The sequence below is a fragment of the Pantherophis guttatus genome, chromosome 1 (assembly GCF_059756535.1).
Source record: "Pantherophis guttatus breed Tessera chromosome 1, ASM5975653v1, whole genome shotgun sequence".
Lineage (NCBI taxonomy): Eukaryota > Metazoa > Chordata > Lepidosauria > Squamata > Colubridae > Pantherophis > Pantherophis guttatus.
This window is the reverse complement of record NC_142063.1, coordinates 39,895,272-39,916,143: the sequence shown is the minus strand read 5'-3', so window position 1 is coordinate 39,916,143 and position 20,872 is coordinate 39,895,272. Positions and strand designations below refer to the sequence as shown.

The window sequence follows — 20,872 nt, the reverse complement described above, 5'->3', positions numbered from 1 at the left end:
CAATTTTTAAAAGTTTTAATATTTATTATATTTTATTGTATATCACATTGTGGTCTTTATGGAGTTACAATCAATACTTCTACTGAATAAATATTGTTTTATTGTGACTCGTAAATTAATAGATGCCTTTATTAGTAGTTTCAGCCTACTGTGAATTTGTTTCATTAATTGAAGCTTATTATTTATTTTCAGGTATTTGAAGAAGATGCCCTTAGCTGGGAAGACAAACTGAATCGAATTATGGCACTGTTTGATGTCTGGATTGATGTCCAGAGGCGATGGGTTTACTTGGAAGGCATCTTCACAGGTAGTGCTGATATCAAACATCTGCTGCCAATTGAAACTCAGAGGTTCCAAAGGTAATGGTCTGACCCCAATTGTGGATGTAAACATGAGAATGTTAATATTGTATTTAGTTTTGGAGTTTTTATGATACAGTTCAACAGTAATAATTATGTCACCATTGCAACAATCTCTACATATTTCCCTGTAAAGTCCACTTGGAAACTGGAACGGTACAAAATGGTTCCTGGTGTTGGCTACAGGACTATATATAATAATGATATTACAGAAACTGTATTAGCTACCAATAAGTTTCTGAATGCAGTTGAAAATGCTGATTTTGACCTATAAAATCCTAAGTGACTTGATACCTAGTATTTGCAGAACTGTATTCTCATCGTCCTATATAATCCTGTAAACGTTCTATGGAATTATCACAGAAGAGGCTACTAATTGTTCCCGACATCTATGATGGCAGGAGATCCTGTTTTTTTATTATGTGCTAATTTCTATAGACCAGCCTCCCCTTAGATCAGTTGTTAGTGTTCCATCAGGTTTATGTAACAACAGGTAGTCCTCACTTACTGAAAATTCATTCAGTGACTATCTGAATTTACAATGAAAATAGAGATTTATGACTCACCTGATACCAATTCAGACACTTGGCAACCAGTGTACTTTTACGATGGTTACAGTATCTCTGGGTCATGTGATCAACATTTGCAACTTTCAGAACAGGCTTCACCAAGCAAAATCAATGGGGATGCCTTCAGGAAATTGCAAATTGTGATAATGTGACATCACATTTAATGACCACAACCAGAACTGAGGTAGTTAGTGCACTCACTTGACATCACATTTAACGTCCACACCACTTAAGTTGACGGTCCCTATTGCAGTTGGTAAATAAGGACTGCCTGCATTTTTAGATCCAAATATTTTAAATTTTGGTTTATTTACTGTGAATGGTTTAATTTATATTACATCATGATGATCATTTGTTAACTGATCTGAGTCTTTGGTAGTCTAGTGGTATAAAAATATAAGTAAATATAGTGGAAAATATTATACGTCTCGTGCATCAGCATTCTCTCCTCTTGGCTTTTCAGCATCAGCACAGAATTTCTGGCTCTCATGAAAAAGGTATCAAAATCTCCCTTGGTGATGGATGTTCTGAATATTCAGGGGGTACAGAGATCTCTGGAAAGATTAGCAGACTTGCTTGGAAAGATCCAAAAAGCTTTAGGAGAATACCTGGAGAGAGAGAGGGCTTCTTTCCCTCGGTAAGCAATTTAGTTCAGAATTAATTGTCCATCTACATAAGTGTAAATGACTTCTAAATTCAATAAGCAATAGTTTAAGTTTTTCTTTTGCTTTGATTGATCAGTTTGCAATGGAAAATCACAGATGGTTTGAGTCTGAGCTTCATTGTTTTGATGTGTGGATGTTGAAATACTGAACTTTATTCTTAAGGTTCTATTTTGTTGGTGATGAAGATTTGCTTGAAATCATTGGAAACAGCAAAAATGTAGCAAAACTGCAAAAACATTTCAAGAAGATGTTTGCAGGCGTGTCGAGCATTATCCTCAATGAAGACAACACTATTGTTCTAGGAATATCATCACGTGAGGGAGAAGAGGTATAAACGTGTTTTCTGGATCTGGTGGCATAAAACATTTTTCTCTTAAAACCAATAACAAGCTTACAATTCTGTTTCCAGGTGATATTCAAAACTCCTGTGTCAATCACTGAGCATCCCAAGATCAATGAGTGGCTCACACTTGTTGAAAAAGAAATGAGGGTAACACTTGCCAAACTTCTTGCTGAGTCTGAAACAGAAATTGAAATCTTCGGCAAAGCAACTTCAATTGATCCAGCTACTTACATCTCGTGGATTGACAAATATCAGGTATTTATTTATTTTTACTTTCAGCATTATAATAAGATAAAATGCTTTGAGAGAAAGGAAGCCGATAACACTTAGACATTTTTTTAAAAAAATTCTCTAGGCCCAACTCGTCGTCCTTTCAGCTCAGATTGCCTGGTCAGAAAATGTGGAGTCTGCTTTGAACAGCATAGGGGGAGGTGGTGATAGTACCCCTCTGCAATCTGTGCTAACCAATGTTGAAGCGACACTGACTGTGCTTGCAGATTCTGTACTGATGGAGCAGCCTCCTCTCCGCAGAAGAAAACTGGAACACCTGGTAAATCATCATCTTAACTAATTGCCTCTTGGCCAGACATTCATGTTACTTTACATATGCATTTCATGATCTAATAAAGTTTCAATTATGTGCCCATACTAAGATTGATTATTGCTTTTTCAAAAGATCACCGAATTGGTTCACCAAAGAGATGTTACAAGATCATTGGTCAAGAGCAAAATTGACAACTCCAAATCATTTGATTGGTTGAGCCAGATGAGGTTCTACTTTGATCCTAAACAAACTGATGTACTGCAGCAACTATCCATCCAGATGGCCAATGCCAAATTTAACTATGGCTTTGAGTACCTTGGAGTCCAAGATAAACTGGTACAGACTCCTCTCACTGATCGTTGTTACCTGACAATGACACAAGCTTTGGAAGCCAGGCTGGGAGGATCTCCATTTGGTAAATTGTTGCTCATACATTCTTTTCGTGTCAAGATTATGCTGCTATTCTAGAGCAGAAGTAATCTGCCTCTTTTACATCTGAACAGGACCTGCTGGAACTGGTAAAACAGAATCTGTTAAAGCTCTTGGACATCAGCTTGGACGATTTGTTCTTGTTTTCAACTGTGATGAAACATTTGATTTTCAGGTATATCATTTCCATCTATAATTAGATTATTTTAGAAAAGTTTCAAGTTGCATCTCTATCTCAAAAGTGCTAGGTGTTTTTGCATAAGTCTAGAAATACTATAATGTTTACATGATAGGCTAACTGTAAAGCCCTCACTGATTAAGATCAATTGAGTCATCTCTCCACAATTTCCAATCTTGATAATTTGAAAATTAAATTCAACATAACCCACTTTTAGAAAATAAATGAACTCCAAATAATATAATTCGTATTTTTAAGTCACATGGATTGTTGGAAAAGAACAACAATCCCAGCCAGTTTTATTTGTTCATTTTTTGATTTACAGATAGACATCAACCTACAATCATTTGATCAGTGACCATTCCAAGTTATGATGGTGCTTAACGAATGGTGATTGTGACCGGTCCCCAGCACATATGATCATAATCTGGGTACTTAGCAACCTGTTCACATTTATGACTGGTTACCAAGCACCCTACTATCAGGTGATTGTCATTTGTGTCCTTTTCTGCTGGCTTCCCCAGAAAGTCACTGGGAAGCCAGCGGGGAAGATCACAAGTCACTGGATGTGATGGGATGTAGTAGGATAGATTTCCAGAATAGAGGAAGTGCATTAAGAGACAATGTAGTCCAGATATTTTGTGTGAAAGAAAGAAGGTTAAAACAGGCCGCTCCCTGAGAGTTCTCAGAGTATTGTTCAGATAGTAAAGTGCTTCAATTTTGCAAGATTCTATCTTTGGTGTGGAAACGCTAAATAAATCAGCTTGAAAGAATCACCATATGTCATTCTTGGTTTTTCATTGTACAGGGTTAGGATCCCCACCTATATATCCTCCCTAACTTCTCTGCATTTGGACCGTACAGCCACTCATCTACCTCTCAACACCTCAAGCACCTTATCTGGCCCACACAATACCTCTTGCAGCCTCTTGCAAGTCCTCCCTGATTCGCACGTTTCAAGCAGGCCCTGACTCATGCTTCAAATGCACCTCCAAACATGTGCCGTGCCTCAAATGCATCCCCTTGCATCGTCCCTGACAATCTCACACTCCATCACTGTATCCTCTCCAAAATAGGACAGGTAGAGATAAATGGATAATGAGTCCCTTAAATATCCTAGTCCTATACTTTGAAGAGATTTATAGATAGCAACCAATATATTGAATTATATCAAAAATTAGACAGGAACCAATGCAGCTCAAAAATCCACAAAGTAACATTAGGTGTGCTGAAAAAAGTAAAAATTGCATGCCTATAATTGCTTTTTTATTGCATTCTGGTACAATTGCAGCTTTCAGATGATTTTTCAAAGGTGGGGTATATGGGAGGAGAGAGAACATATAGACTTGATTTAGTCCAGCTCTTCTCCCATTCCAAACTGCAACAAGGCATCGACTGAATTGTGCACCAAACCTTAAGAATAGCCCTAAGCAGTCTTTAAAATCCAGTAGGCTCCGCCAAGCACCATGAATATATCAGTGAAATAAATTCTGCCTCCCTGTGGCAAGGAGCAGCTCTGGAACACTCTAGGGTGACCAGAAACTAATCAGTCCATGACAGAATGATGGCAGTATCTGTTAATTCTAAAGCCTGACACTCCAGCTGGAAAACCAAATTCAAAGCATGAGCACCATTGTGATCAGGCCTTCAATGACTTGGGTCAAATCCATACCTGTCATGGTGGCCATGAACAACCACCTTGATTCTTTGCCTGGAAAAGCAGACCATAATCCTGCAGAACACCACCACCAATCAAACCACAGAGTTTTGAAGTTCAGGGAGGAAAAGTGTTATACAGCAGGGAGGCTGGTACAATAACTACAATTCCAATTGTATCCTAGAATCTAAATTAACAGACGGGATCTTGCATCCAGTTATCTGTATCCAGTATCCAGTAATCCATCTGTATCTAGTAATGCTCTCTACATGGGGCTCCCCTTGAGGAGCACCCGGAGGCTCCAACTGGTCCAGAATGCGGCCACGCGGGTGTTATGGGAGCGACGTGGCATTCCCATGTAACACCTCTCCTGCGCGAGCTGCACTGGCTCCCGGTGGTCTTCTGGGTGCGCTTCAAGATTTTGGTTACCCCCTTTAGAGCGCTCCATGGCTTAGGACCTGGGAACTTACGAGACCGCCTTCTGCCACCAGTAGCCTCTCACCGGCCAGAACACTCCCATAGAGAGGGGCTCCTCAGGGTGCCATTGGCCAAACAGTGTCAACTGGCAGCCCCCAGGGGGAGAGCCTTCTCTGGGGGGGCACCTGCCATTTGGAACGAGCTGCCCCCAGAGATACAGAGGGTCCCGGATTTACGCACTTTCCGCCATGCCCTCAAGACCTTTTTATTTCAACAGGCTGGCCTGGCCTAACTTCCTCTTAATTGTTAATTTTAAATTTGTTTTAAAACAATAGGGGTGTTTTAATCTGTATGGGCCAAATTATTTAATGTGTTTTTATATGGTTTTTTAAATTTTCTAGTATGTGTGTTTTATCTTTTGGCTGTCCACCGCCCTGAATCCTCCGGGAGTAGGGTGGTATATAAATCCAAAAATAAAATAAAATTAAAAAATAAAAATAAAATCTATTTTGTGCCTAAATTTTAGTGTAAGGGAAGCTCCTGTATATGTTTATTATTGTTTTATTGTTTCAGATTTCTATACCGCCCTTCTCCTTTCGGACTCAGGGCGGTGAACAGCCAAAATAAAACATTCGTACACAAAAGTTAAAATAGATTTAAAATAATTAAATAAAGTTTGGCCCATAATTTAAAACATTTCAATTAAAATTAATATCAAATTTTAAAACCAACCATAAACCAACCATAAAATCAGGACAGCCCGGCTAACTGAAAAAAATAGGTTTTAAGGGCCCGATGAAAAGGCCGGAGGTCTGGGATCACTCGTATCTCTTAAATATCTCTAATATTTAACAAAAGACTCAGACAATATAGCGATTATGCCTGTTAAAAACCATGGGCAAAATGCCCGATTTTATAGATGATGAGTTACATCTAACATCTTACTGTTCCTTTTCAATTTCATATATGTATATATATATATATATATGTTTCTTTTCTTTTTCTCTCTTTAGGCAATGGGCCGCATCTTTGTGGGCCTCTGTCAAGTAGGTGCCTGGGGCTGCTTTGATGAGTTCAACAGACTTGAAGAGCGAATGCTTTCTGCTGTTTCTCAGCAAGTCCAGTGCATTCAGGAAGCCTTGCGTGAACACTCAAATCCAAACTATGACAAATGTATGTATTTTAAAAAGAAAAGCTATTTTTTGCAATGCTTTAGAAGTTTTTCAAGTATATAGTTTCTGTATTTAAATACTGTTATTATTTTATGAAATATAATTACATTTTTGAAACACCAAAGTTAATATTTTGTTTAAATCCATTGGTTTGTAATATAATATAGCAATAGATGTATTTATAAAACTTTTGTGAAAAGAGGTATTTTATTCAAGAAAAAGTGCTATACAGTGAGAGAAAAAGAAAGGAACCTATTAGACCATCTAGAGGACACAAAAGACAAAAAAAATCTTAGGAAATGGAAAAAGAAAAAAGCCACTACATATACATATACATATACATATACATACACATACCCATACACATACACATACACATACACATGATACCAGTAATCTTCCCAGCCTTTCTGGATTCCTTTTCTGTCAGTTTTGGAAGGTGGAGAGATGAAAAGTGGACTTACTGACAGATGCTTGCTTTCAGCTGCTGCCCCCATTACCTGTGAATTGCTGAACAAACAAGTGAAAGTGAGCCCAGATATGGCAATCTTCATCACAATGAACCCTGGCTATGCTGGTCGATCAAATCTCCCAGACAACTTGAAGAAACTGTTTCGTAGTTTGGCCATGACAAAGCCTGATCGTCAACTGATTGCTCAGGTGATGTTGTATTCCCAAGGATTTCGGACAGCTGAAGTGCTTGCCAACAAGATTGTCCCCTTCTTTAAGTAAGTATCATTGTTAACAGAGGGATGTAGGCATTACCTACAGATGCTGGCATTACCATTCTTATTTTATTATATGTAGATCATATCACATGAAGAAAGTAGTTCAAAATTGCTAATTAATTGTCTACATTGCAATGTATTTTCTAGAGACAGATGAAAAGTATCTGAACTACTTAATAAAACAGCTTGAAACATTGTGAAGTAATGTTCTAGAATGTGATAATAATGTGTCTTCATCTCTAAAGCCAATGTTTTTATTTAAACATAGTGGTGAGAGTGACATCTTTATATCCTTAGACTGTGTGATGAGCAGCTCTCTTCTCAAAGCCATTATGATTTCGGCTTGAGAGCTTTGAAAAGTGTACTGATCAGTGCTGGCAATGTGAAAAGAGAAAGGATTCAGAGAATAAAACGAGAGAAGGAAGAGCGTGGTGAAGTTGTTGATGAAGGAGAAATTGCTGAAAATTTACCAGAACAGGAGGTATGCTCTACAATTTTAATGGGATGGGATGCGGTGGCTAAGACGCTGAGCTTGTCAATCAGAAGGTTGGCAGTTCAGCGGTTTGAATCCCTAGCGCTGCCTAACAGGGTGAGCTCCCGTTACTTGTCCCAGCTTCTGCCAACCTAGCAGTTCGAAAGCACATAAAAATGCAAAAGGAAAAATAGGGACCACTTTGGTGGGAAGGTAACAGCGTTCCATGCACCTTCAGCATTGAGTCATGCTGGCCACATGACCACAGAGATGTCTTCAGACAGCGCTGGGTCTTCAGCTTAGAAACGGAGATGAGCACTGCCCCCTAGAGCCAGAAAACGACTAGCACGCATGTGTGGGGGAACCTTTATAGTTCCCTTTACATAACCTTTACAGTTATGTAAGACGCTGATCCTTAAATGCAAAATGCAAAAACATACAAGAATTTTGAATTAATTTGGATTGCAATTAATATTCAGTACAAGTGTGCATAGCATTTCAGGTTCAATTCATTTTGAATTCAAAGCACCCAGATTGGAGTGCAGAACAACTGTTATGTGTTTGAGGCTTGGTTTTGAGTTTTACACACTTCAAATACAAAGTAGCTGGCCTATGTTTGAAAATTTCTAAAATGATTAGAAGAACCCATTATTGTTTTCCACTTGAAACAGATCCTATTTTTGCATGCACTACTATTTGCATTCTTAATGCTCTGAACTACTATAAATGTTAAGTTAATCAGTTAATAACAGTCACAGTAATTTGTTTAAACAAAATGCATCTGGACCAACCACCACACAAATAGTATTTGATAGTATCTCAAGTTATCTTAAAAAACACAACGAAAATATAATATCCAGTTTAAACTTCAGTATAGTTACAATATCCAGTCTTTGAACTCTGCACTATTAAATAACTACTTTGCTTCTTAGTTTGTATAATAATAATAATAATAATAATAATAATAATAATAATAATAATAATAATAATAATAATAATAATAATAATTTTATTTCTATACCGCCCTTCTCCCGAAGGACTCAGGGCGGTGTACAGCCAATTTAAAAACACAAGACACAACAATAATTAAAAATTAAAATAATTAAATAGATTTGGCCGATTTAAAACCCCAAAAATTAAAATACCCCAATTTAAAATTATTATATTGATAATAAATGTTTTTCCCATGTAGATTCTGATCCAGAGTGTCTGTGAAACTATGGTACCAAAACTGGTTGCAGAAGATATACCACTGCTTTTCAGTCTCTTGTCAGATGTGTTCCCTGGCATTCAGTATCACCGAGGAGAAATGACTGCACTGAGAGAAGAACTTAAGAAAGTCTGTCAGGAAATGTACCTCACATATGGTGATGGAGAAGATATTGGTAGCATGTGGGTGGAAAAGGTATGGCTTTGCAACTGTTATTGACAACATAATATAAAATCTATGAGATTTGGCTGTAAATAGTCCTCTAAAAATTTAAACAAGATTATTGTAACCATTGTCATTCTAAATTAAAGATCATCTCTCATTCTACTCCTTTTTATAGGTTCTTCAGCTCTATCAAATTACCCAGATCAACCATGGCTTGATGATGGTCGGTCCTTCTGGAAGTGGAAAGAGCATGGCTTGGAGAGTACTTCTGAAAGCTCTGGAGAGACTAGAAGGGGTGGAAGGTGTTGCACATATAATTGATCCCAAAGCTATCAGCAAAGACCATCTCTATGGTACTTTGGATCCCAACACCAGAGAGTGGACAGATGGGTTGTTTACCCATGTCTTGAGAAAGTAAGTGTGAAATATATAAGATGTGGTGAAAGTGAATAGAAAGATTCCCAGAGAAGGTGTTTAAACTGATTCAACATTTGCCTAACTTGTCCTACATTCTTATCTTATTTAGAATTATAGATAATGTGAGAGGGGAACTACAAAAACGACAGTGGATTATCTTTGATGGAGATGTTGATCCCGAGTGGGTTGAAAATTTGAATTCTGTTCTGGATGACAACAAGTTGCTGACATTACCAAATGGGGAACGTCTCAGTCTTCCACCAAATGTAAGCCTATCTATAGTAAATTCATATTTAAGGTGGAATTTCCATGCGATTTAATGTAGCTAAATGTGGACAACAGAGTATCGGAATATTGACTCAATTCTTATACAGCAGCATGCTGATGTATTCTGCTTAGAAAAAAAAAATCAAAGTAAAAGCTTTTCTGAATTTCAAATATCAAAGTGCAAAAAAGGGGTAACTTCAGAGTTACCCAACTCATGGGAAAGCCACATTGATAACTTGATTAAAAAGAGAAAAGAAATAAAATGACCCACTCGGATCATAAGATGCTACTAGTCTGCTGCAATTTGCCTTTTTATCGTTCAGCTACAACTTAACAAGGGAAAATGGTGACTTAATATCTATAAAGCTATATTTATGAATACAAGCTGTATGATAAAAGTGAGGAATCTACACTATTCCCCAATTTATATGCAGATGGTCCTCACTTAACGATTATTTGGATGATCAATAATTATTATAATTAATATAATCAATGATCACTTGACCATTTGAAATAGCAGTGGCATTGAACAAAGGGACTTAGAACCCATGCCCAAAGTTAACAGCTGTTGTAGTGCCTCTGTGGGCACATGATTGTAGTCTGGGCACTTGGCAACACATTTGCACTTAATAATTGTTTGCCAAGCATCCTGCGATCATGTGATTGCCATTTGTAATCTTTCCTGCCAGCTCTCCAGAAAGTCAGTAGGGAAACTGGCAGGGAAGATCGCAAGTCACTGCAAGCTGCCAATAGGAATCTCCCTGGTTTATGGAGGCTGGCTATAAAGGGTCCATGACAAAATCCAACCAGTATTTTGGCACAGAGCATTCGCAGCACAGGACATTCACAGTCAGCCCCCAAAGACGATTCCACCTGGTTTCTGGGGGCTGGTTGAAGAAGAGTCAAAAAATTGAGATGGGATTTTCATCCACGAAGGATTTACAGTCTCAGAGCAGGGAGGCAGCGTTGTAAGGCAAGGAGGATGGGAGGCCTCGGTGGTGGCAGAGGCACTGGGAGGCAGGCTTTGCACAAGTATTTACCTGCTCAAGCTTTTAATTTCGACAGAGAGAAACTTTAGCTCATGAGCAGGGAGACACTTGCACATGGCCTGCACCATGCCTCTAAGGGTCTTCCCTGAGGAATTCCACGCACCTTACCTTGGACTCCATCTGCTTAATGACTCATGAAATCACTTAACAACCAGGTGTTAAGACTGCAATTGTTGAGCAAAGAGATCATGTGATATCCTACTTAATGATCACTTCACTCAGTGATCATTCTGGTCCCAATTGTGGTCCTTAAGCGAGGCTTACCTGTAGAGATATGGCACAAGTAATCACACAGATTTAATCAGTACACATATATCAAAATCAATAAAAACTTCAATCTCAAATTCCTGCTTAAAACCTTTACCTACAGAAATAAACAAGGCTCTTGAAAGAGGCATTCCTGTTGCTTCTTTTACCTGAGTTTCTGTAGAAGGTTCAACCAGTTAATTCTGAGGCTGTGGGAAGATATTAAATCTCACTTGTTTCCTATATACTAAAACAGAGAGGGGCTTAGGCAGTGTCTAGCATATATATATATATATATGCATATATATATATATATATATATATATATATATATATATATATATATATCTTTGGTTATTCGGGTTTTCTCCCACGTAAAATTGGAAATGTCTTGGCGATGTTTCGACGAAGTCTCATTCGTCATCTTCAGGCTGGTGTTTTCGGCTTCGTGCTTCTAGGAGCAATGAAGCCGAAAACACCAGCCTGAAGATGACGAATGAGACTTTGTCAAAACGTCGCCAAGACACTTCCAATTTTACAATATTTAGATTCTGTGTCCAGGATGAGTCTGCATTCAGAATGTCTACTCCTTCTAGCATGTACAGTCTGGAGTGCTGTACATGCAGCTTGGCTTCCCAATATCTTGAAACAAAGCTCTCCCACTGAGTTTGCTTTAGTAGCTTTCACTGCCCATGGCAGGAGATTCTTTCTCTGATTCTTTGCTTTTTGCTTACCTTAAACTCAAAAGGAGGAGAGGGTAGTTGAAGAAGGGTATTTTGAACAGAAACCATAAAGAGGTCTGGGTTTAAATGTTTTCAGAAATCACCCTTTTATTTTTTTCCATAGGTGCGCATCATGTTTGAAGTTCAAGATTTGAAATATGCCACTCTGGCCACAGTGTCGCGATGTGGCATGGTTTGGTTCAGTGAAGATGTTTTAAGTACTGACATGATTTTCAATAATTTCTTGGCCCGACTGAGAAGTATTCCTCTGGATGAAGGTGAAGAAGAAGCTCAGCGCAGGAGAAAGGGAAAAGAAGATGAAAGTGATGAAACAGCCTCTCCAATGCTGCAGGTAAACCTAGGAGGTCTAGATTTCCTTTACTTCACTACACAAATTAGTAATTGTCTAGCTCTGTTTTCTGGTATGGTAATTTCTAGCTGTAATGTTACTGAAATGGTTCATTGACAGATTCAAAGAGATGCAGCTACAATTATGCAGCCATACTTCACATCTAATGGATTGGTGACAAAGGCACTTGAACATGCTTTTAAACTGGAGCACATTATGGACCTCACCCGACTACGGTGTCTCGGTTCTCTCTTTTCCATGCTTCACCAAGCGTGCCGCAACGTAGCACAGTATAATGCTAACCACCCAGACTTTCCAATGCAAATAGACCAGCTAGAACGCTACATCCAGGTAATTCTTGTTTGCTGCCCCACCCGCTCACCAAAAGACTATAATCCTGAGGCAATAAAATTATCGGGCTTTTTAAACTCTTGCTGCTGGTTTCCATGTGTTTCTTAAGTACAATCCTGTTTCCTCACATCAACACTGATGATTTACTGTCATTTCAGAGATACCTAGTGTATGCAATCCTGTGGTCGTTCTCGGGAGACAGCCGTCTGAAAATGAGAGCAGAGCTAGGTGAATATATCAGAAGAATTACAACAGTGCCCCTGCCTAGTGCACCAAATATACCCATAATTGATTATGAGGTAAATACAATTATATTCTTATGGTACTTTTTTTAAAACATCAACCTTACTGTGACTGCTGTTCTGATTGCAATGCTTGAAAAAAATGTAGTCAGTACCACAAATCAAATACAAGTAGTCCTCAACCTATGACCATTTGTTCAGCGACCATTTGAAGTTAAGACTGTGCTAAATGAATAGTGGTTTATGACCAATTCTCGGAGTTCAGCCATCCCATCACCTCATGGTCACATGATTGTGATCTTGACTCTTGGCAACCGGTTTGATAGCAATGATCTACAAACAGTGATCCACAAAAAGTCAATGGGGAAGCCAGCAGGGAAGTCTCAGGTCACTGGGAAAGTCTCCCCAACCCCGCAGCCTTTTCCAGCTCATTCATGCCGGTTATTCATAGATCCCTAACTTCACCACACCTACTTTGTACCCTCATGCACACCCTCACATTCTCATACACTCTTCCCAACCCTTGCCATCCGTCCTTCACACAGCCTCCTCAACCTGCAGTGTGCCTCCCATGCATCCCCACAGACCCTCCTTTTCATGCACCCTCTCACAAATCCTCCTTCACATAACTCCCCTACACCCTCAAGCACTCTCCCCAATCTGCGCCTGTCACACAGCTCTGCACACACTCCCTGACTTACGTTGTGCCTCTCCCACACCTTCTTGCATATCCTCCCCAGCCCTCCCCTATTCCCCTCCCATGCTCCCTCTCCCATTCAGCAGCAGCCACTTAACCTGCTTTCAGCAAGGGAGTCACAGCTTCCTTACAAACTTTGGTTGTAGGAAGAACTTTGGTTGTAAAGAAGACAGCAGGAAGTTGCTTCACCTAATGATTGTGGAATTCAATTAACGACAGCAACTGGGACTGTGCCAGTTCCAGAAATGCTTTACAACCATATCACTTAGCGATAGGAATTGCTATCATAAGTCGAGGACTAGATATACCGTATTACAAGTAATTCCAAAGGCCTAGCAAAATATTTGTTACTTAATTTACCATGCACACCTCTATCTTTTGAGATCATGCACTTAATGAAATTAAGTTTTGATACTAATTAGAGTATCAAAAACATATCACTATAAAATGATATATGAGAGTAAGTAATAATTCTAAAATATATATATATCTCGTTGATCATTTTGTGCCTATCTTGATGACATGTCCTCTACATAGAAAATAAAGCCTCCTCAGAACTGGGAGTCGTCCAAGTACATTTTATGTGGAATCATTTTAAAAGCCTTTTCAACTTGTTGATAATTTATTGGTGACATTTCTTAATTTTTGAACAGTTAAAAGTTCAAGTTAGAGTTAAAATCTTTGGCTGCAACAAAAGCAGAAAGTAGCAGATTCTTTTTCTCTTTGTATAGGTCTCCATCACTGGCGAATGGGTGCCTTGGCAGTCAAAGGTCCCACAGATCGAAGTTGAGACTCACAAAGTTGCAGCTCCTGATGTTGTTGTGCCAACACTTGACACTGTCCGCCATGAAGCATTGCTGTATACTTGGCTTGCAGAGCACAAACCACTGGTACTCTGTGGCCCACCAGGATCTGGAAAGACCATGACTCTCTTTAGTGCACTCAGGGCCTTGCCTGACATGGAGGTATTTCCGCATTCTGAATGTTTGAAAATATTTTAGTGAGTTACTCTTCCTTCTAGCAGAACAGGAGAAAAATAATTCTTTAATCAGAAAGTAGTAGTTCCAATAATGATTGAGAGCTTGTTCCAGAGCTCCATTCACTTCATTCCAGAAAATTGGATGCCCTTGATTATCTCAATGGATCGATTTTGAGATGTATTAATCATTAGTCACTTAAGATTTTAAAGTAAAACCAACACACTGAATTAGAATCAAAAAAAGGAAAAATTGCTGATTCAGGACTGTTAAGATCTGTTCTACATGCTCAGTTAACACAATAGAACTACTGGTTATAATTATTATAGCCAAATCATCTTCAAAGGACATTATAAGCTGATGCAGAATACTGCCACAGTATGAATTAATGTGGCCTTGTTATACATAAAATCGATATTGGAACCCATTCTTCAAAAACCAGACTTTTAAAACATACACATAGCTTAAAATATTTATTTTGAAATAGTCAACCATCAACAATAGATTGCAGCATTTTCTAAAACGTTATGCAGGAGAAGGATGTTTTTGGTTCTTATTTTTATTTCCTGTTCTCAAATTGTTTTTGCCTTTCCAGGTGGTTGGCTTGAATTTCTCCAGTGCTACCACTCCAGAACTACTACTGAAAACATTTGATCACTATTGTGAGTACAGGCGTACACCTAATGGTGTGGTACTAGCTCCAGTTCAGCTGGGAAAATGGCTGGTGCTCTTCTGTGATGAAATCAACCTGCCAGATATGGATAAATATGGCACACAGAGGGTCATATCCTTTATCAGACAGGCAAGTATTAATAAGTGAAAAAAAATAGATTTTTTTGTGAATCAGGATTAAATTGCAAAACAAAAGGCAATGTATGGGGTAGAAGCAAAAAATAGAAAAGTGTGAAGAAAAGGTGTAAAGTTTTTACTAAAAGATTTAATTAAAAAAATACTTTGTCTCCATTTTTTCTGCTTTTCTCCATGCTTTGCATATAATGTGTTTCCCAAAAGGGAACAGCATGGTATGTCCATCTCTTTTCTAACCAAGACTCTTAACTTCATCAGATGGTAGAGCATGGAGGTTTCTACCGTACATCAGACCAGACCTGGGTGAAATTGGAACGAATTCAATTTGTTGGTGCCTGCAACCCACCTACAGATCCTGGAAGAAAGCCTCTTTCACATAGGTAATATGCCTATAATACAATATGAATGTTCATGCTAACTTAGTCTGATGGGGTTTGTATGAAACACAACAGTTTTAAACAATGCACATTTTAATGGCACTGAACAGAGGAGTCAATAGCAAATCTAACATCCTCCAACTGCTTTCTCCTACAGCCAAGTTTTTAGTTCTCTATGTAATATTACAGAACCTGTGCCCTGTTGATGCAATATAATACTGCATTCCTGTAGTTTGGACTCTGGAATGATATTTTCATTAGAAAGTCTACTCACAAAGAGAAAGCAACGATAAAATATCTCATCCTGCATGATTCTCAGGACCTTCTGTGAAACAATTTATTGTGGAGTATACTTGTCAATTCTTGGAGTCTATGTAGTCCAGGGGTGTCAAACTGGTGGCTCACAGGCTGGATGCGTCATGCTCAAGTCACACCCACCCTAGCTCTGAATGGGAAAAAGTCACGAAATGTCACATGACAGCAATGTGATGGCGCAAGATTGACACCCATGATGTACATTTTTTGTGTATGTGTGCCTTGAAGTCTGTCTTGATTCCTGGTGCCTGCCTGTACAAGTTCCTGAAGTTTTCTTGGCAAGATTTCAGAGGTGGTTTGCCATTGTCTCCTTCTTTGGATTGAGAGAGAATGACTGCTTCAAGATCATCCAACTGGCTTTGTGCCTAAGGCAGGACTAGAACTCACAATCTCTTGGTTTCTGGTTTGACTGACTACACCAAATTGGCTCTCTAGTCTAATAAAATACTATTAGATAGTTTTCCTAAATTAATCCCTTTGAATATCTTTTCAGATTCTTGCGCCATGTTCCTGTTGTATATGTGGACTACCCTGGACCAGCTTCACTCACTCAGATTTATGGCACTTTCAATCGTGCTATGTTGAGACTTATTCCATCTCTCCGTACATATGCTGAGCCCCTCACTGCTGCAATGGTTGAGTTCTACACAATGTCACAGGTAACAAGGCTGAAGGTTTTTCATAGATTTTAATTAAGTGATTAAGCGGTTGGGGGGGAAATGCTAGTAAGGACTCATCGTATATATATATGTTTTTCACACAGGAAAGGTTTACTCAAGATACTCAGCCACACTATATCTATTCACCTCGTGAAATGACTCGGTGGGTGCGAGGTATCTTTGAAGCTCTGAGACCGCTGGAAACATTGCCTGTTGAAGGACTCATTCGAATTTGGGCACATGAAGCCTTGCGTCTGTTCCAGGACAGGTAAATTTAGGGATGCAAAGTTATATGCTTGTTTTAATTTTATTTGCTAGTATTAGAGTTAAGACGCAATAAGACTTACTGAGGTTGTAGCAAATAAATATTCTGTACTAGACTTCAGTTTAAAAGAATTCCCCCTTTTTTTAAAAAAAATTATAGGCATGTCTTTGTAGATGGATCCTCTAAGAACTGTCCAGAAAGGATAAAATCTAAATATTTTCTAGGAAATGCATGCTGTGAAAACCTTTCCTTTCTTTTTTAAGATTTTTCTAGAATATTTCCTGCAATGTAGTTGGTAGGCAGACGATTGTGAGGATTGTCTCCAGCCTTCTTCCTTCATCTCAGACCTCTATTATGCTGTTATTTCCCTACTTTTATCCTGGTTAAGTCCTGTCTGCTTCCTCTCTCAATCTCCTGTGTTTATCCAGGCTTGTGGAAGATGAGGAGAGACGATGGACTGATGAAAATATTGATATGGTTGCTCTGAAACACTTCCCCAATATAGACAAGGAGAAAGCCATGTGCAGGCCCATTCTGTACAGCAATTGGCTTTCAAAGGTAAGAGAAAAACTTAGCTTCTCTGTGGTTGAGTTGTACAATGTTCAGTTTATGACATAGAGATATTTTAGGATGTGGAGAATCTTTATTGTAAATAGGTATTTTCAACTAAACACAATTAGGTATATTTAAAAGATGTAAAATTACTATCCTGTATCTGCCATTTATACAGAAATTTAAAATTCTGTCTGGAAAATTTTTCACTTATTAAGTTGGTCAAAAAGGATAATAACTACAGTTAATCCATTCTGTTCTGGTTGAGGCTACTAGACGAGCAAAACCAGAACTTTATATTTCCTTGACACCCAAAGCAATAAAAGAGAAGGTAAAAAAGAAGTCTGTTCTTAATAGATACATGCCATGTAAACTTGATTTAGACAGCTTCTTTGGTGAACACATAAAGATCACCTTTTTAGTTTTACTCTGGTATGTTGGTTTGAATATTAGTTGACCAGTTTTACTATGAAATGTTTGCAAAACTGAGCTTGTGTAGCTGAACATGATTCTTGACATGTTAAAATTTAAATTTAATTTAAGTAACTACTTCATTCTTATATCCTTGAGGAAGAAAGTTAACCTAAATGAAAATATGGGTCGAGATTTTATTTTATATTAAAGTGGTTTTATCTTTTTCTTTATATAGAATGATTTTTTTTTTTAATTTGATTTATATGCCGCCCTTCTCCGGAGACTCAGGGCGGCTTACAATGCGTTAAGCAATAGCCTTCATACTTTTGTATATTTATACAAAGTCAGCTTATTGCCCCCACAAACTGGGTCCTCAATTTACCTACCTTAGAAAGAATGGAAGGCTGAGTGAACCTTGAGCCTGGGGAGATTCGAAGTTACAGTAATTGCAGACAGCTGGTGTTAATCACAATGCTATCAATCTGCTGAGCCACCAGGCCCTTTTTTTAAAGGATTGTTTAGAATTTCAATGCTAATTTTTTATTATTGCTTATTATTTTGCATCAGTACTTTTCTTGCAGCATCATGATTTGGAAATAAATGTTACATTCCTGCCAGCTTTGTTTATTTGGGGGGAAAACCCAAGACAATGATTGCTTAATACAAAACAGTTTTTAATGGGGAATCAAACACCTTCACATATGATCATTTTATGCATCTTAAGATACTACCCTAAGCATAGTCAGATTCGGCATTTATGTGTGTGTATATGTACATACAAAAATATTTGCTTGTTCTATTTTTTGTTAGGACTATATCCCAGTTGATCAAGAGGAGTTAAGAGATTATGTGAAAGCAAGACTGAAAGTTTTCTATGAAGAAGAACTAGATGTGCCACTTGTTTTATTCAACGAAGTGTTAGATCATGTGCTACGAATTGATAGGTATGTTTATTACTAAGAAAAATGTATATTAATAAGTTAATCTAATTTTCATTTTAAGAAGTAATGCTATTTAATGTTTTCTTGGATAACTGAATACTAGAGAAGAATCTCCAATAATATTATCTTTTGTAATGGGAAAAGGTTTATAAAATACCATAAGACTATAATTGCGTGTATGTTCATGTGTAGGAAAATTCCATTGAATGTAATGAATAAATAACTCCAACAAAGGGAAATGGGTTATACTGGTAGCCTGCATTATAGTCACTAAATGAAGTATCTTTTCAGGATCTTCCGCCAGCCTCAGGGGCACTTACTTCTCATTGGTGTCAGTGGAGCAGGAAAAACAACTCTGTCTCGATTTGTGGCATGGATGAATGGTCTAAGTGTCTACCAAATTAAGGTTGTTACAACTACTCTTTCAAATAGTAAAACTAAAAGCATTTTATGTTACTTTCCTTTTATAGACGACATAAAAACAAAAATTGACCCACAATTGTGATTCACAGGTACATAGAAAGTACACTGGTGAAGATTTTGATGAAGATCTAAGAACGGTATTGAGGCGGTCTGGCTGCAAGAATGAGAAAATTGCATTCATAATGGATGAATCAAATGTACTTGATTCTGGATTTCTGGAGAGAATGAACACACTACTGGCCAATGGAGAGGTAATTTAATGAAAAGCTTAGGGAAAAGCCCGGATATAGATTTCTGTATTTTAAAAATGGAAAAGGCCGTTGACCCATCAGTTACCATGATTAGTTGAAATTTAATCTCTGATTTGAAGACCAGCCAGTCTGCAGTAAAACAGTTGTATAATTGTATGTATTTGTGTTGCCAGAAACTTGGAATTCAGCCCTTCTCTAACAGTTTTCAGAATCAATTAGATTTCTAATGTGCATTTTCTCAATATAGGTCCCTGGACTGTTTGAAGGAGACGAATATGCCACACTTATGACTCAATGTAAGGAAGGAGCCCAGAAAGAAGGCTTAATGTTGGATTCACATGAAGAACTTTATAAGTGGTTCACTAGTCAAGTGATCCGAAATCTCCACGTAGTCTTTACCATGAATCCATCTTCAGAAGGGTTGAAAGATAGAGCAGCTACATCTCCAGCTCTCTTCAATAGGTAGTGCACCATTAATATACTATGAATGAATAATTTTCATGCATCCATTTCAAAAGGTGATAATATTGTCTTATCCTGTTTTAGGTGTGTTTTGAACTGGTTTGGAGACTGGTCCACTGAGGCACTTTATCAAGTTGGTAAAGAATTCACCAGCAAAATGGATCTTGAGAAACCAAATTACATTGTGCCTGATTACATGCCAGTTGTCTATGACAAGCTGCCACAGCCACCATCACACAGAGAAGCTATTGTAAACAGCTGTGTGTTTGTTCATCAGACACTTCATCAGGTAGGTTCAGCTTTTCATTTTGATACATCTTTTTGTGCTCTATTGGACAATAGGCTGCAATCCTAGAAGAAGACATTGCATTCGTGTTTTGTGGAGGAAATTTTAAAACCTACTGATTTGTACTAACATTTTATTTGATGGCAGGCTAACGCTCGACTAGCAAAACGAGGTGGCAGAACAATGGCCATCACTCCTCGTCATTATTTGGACTTCATCAACCATTATGCAAATTTATTCAATGAAAAGAGAAGTGAACTGGAAGAGCAGCAGATGCATTTGAATGTTGGACTCAGGAAAATCAAGGAAACTGTGGACCAGGTAGAAACCTAAACGAAGGACAATTTTTTTGGGGGGGGATTATTCTTGGCAATTCCTAGAACTTATTACAGCACTTTTCATTAATGCATGTTGACATTGTTGAGAATCTGTTACCTATTCCAGGTAGAAGAACTGCGTCGTGATTTAAGAATAAAAAGCCAGGAGCTTGAAGTAAAGAATGCAGCAGCTAATGATAAGTTAAAAAAGATGGTAAAAGATCAACAAGAAGCAGAGAAGAAAAAGGTGAGGACCGTGATTGGTTTAATAATATGAAAATAACTATTGGGTGCATGGTTGAGATTCTAATAACACTTAATAACTTTCCCTAGGTTATGAGCCAAGAAATTCAAGAACAGTTACACAAACAGCAAGAGGGCATTGCAGATAAGCAGATGAGTGTGAAAGAAGATCTGGATAAAGTAGAGCCTGCAGTTATTGAGGCCCAGAATGGTAGGCAGATATAATAAAAATGGGGTGGGAGTGGAGCAATTATATATCAGCTTGGGTCTGCAGCATGCTCTGCTATCTGCTATTCAACGAACTCTTTCAGTAATTGCTTGGTTTTGGTATATCA

At 38.1% G+C, this 20,872-nt stretch overlaps 1 protein-coding gene across 1 annotated transcript in view; it reads left to right on the top strand.

The window, feature by feature from the left end:
* Positions 1–20,872, top strand: part of DYNC1H1 (dynein cytoplasmic 1 heavy chain 1) — a 62,919-nt gene that overhangs the window by 21,071 nt on the left and 20,976 nt on the right. Inside the window, exons 22-51 of the mRNA XM_034418488.2 lie at positions 193–359; positions 1,392–1,565; positions 1,756–1,921; positions 2,003–2,191; positions 2,292–2,486; positions 2,613–2,895; positions 2,984–3,084; positions 6,175–6,334; positions 6,818–7,061; positions 7,359–7,542; positions 8,726–8,938; positions 9,084–9,322; positions 9,435–9,591; positions 11,734–11,961; positions 12,079–12,309; positions 12,468–12,608; positions 13,980–14,213; positions 14,821–15,027; positions 15,291–15,412; positions 16,218–16,383; positions 16,488–16,651; positions 17,077–17,206; positions 18,425–18,558; positions 18,847–18,961; positions 19,068–19,229; positions 19,477–19,691; positions 19,776–19,980; positions 20,125–20,298; positions 20,422–20,541; positions 20,628–20,748. Of these exons, the coding sequence (XP_034274379.2) occupies positions 193–359; positions 1,392–1,565; positions 1,756–1,921; positions 2,003–2,191; positions 2,292–2,486; positions 2,613–2,895; positions 2,984–3,084; positions 6,175–6,334; positions 6,818–7,061; positions 7,359–7,542; positions 8,726–8,938; positions 9,084–9,322; positions 9,435–9,591; positions 11,734–11,961; positions 12,079–12,309; positions 12,468–12,608; positions 13,980–14,213; positions 14,821–15,027; positions 15,291–15,412; positions 16,218–16,383; positions 16,488–16,651; positions 17,077–17,206; positions 18,425–18,558; positions 18,847–18,961; positions 19,068–19,229; positions 19,477–19,691; positions 19,776–19,980; positions 20,125–20,298; positions 20,422–20,541; positions 20,628–20,748 (5,341 nt within the window). The remainder of the gene's footprint in view (positions 1–192; positions 360–1,391; positions 1,566–1,755; positions 1,922–2,002; positions 2,192–2,291; positions 2,487–2,612; positions 2,896–2,983; positions 3,085–6,174; positions 6,335–6,817; positions 7,062–7,358; positions 7,543–8,725; positions 8,939–9,083; positions 9,323–9,434; positions 9,592–11,733; positions 11,962–12,078; positions 12,310–12,467; positions 12,609–13,979; positions 14,214–14,820; positions 15,028–15,290; positions 15,413–16,217; positions 16,384–16,487; positions 16,652–17,076; positions 17,207–18,424; positions 18,559–18,846; positions 18,962–19,067; positions 19,230–19,476; positions 19,692–19,775; positions 19,981–20,124; positions 20,299–20,421; positions 20,542–20,627; positions 20,749–20,872) is intronic.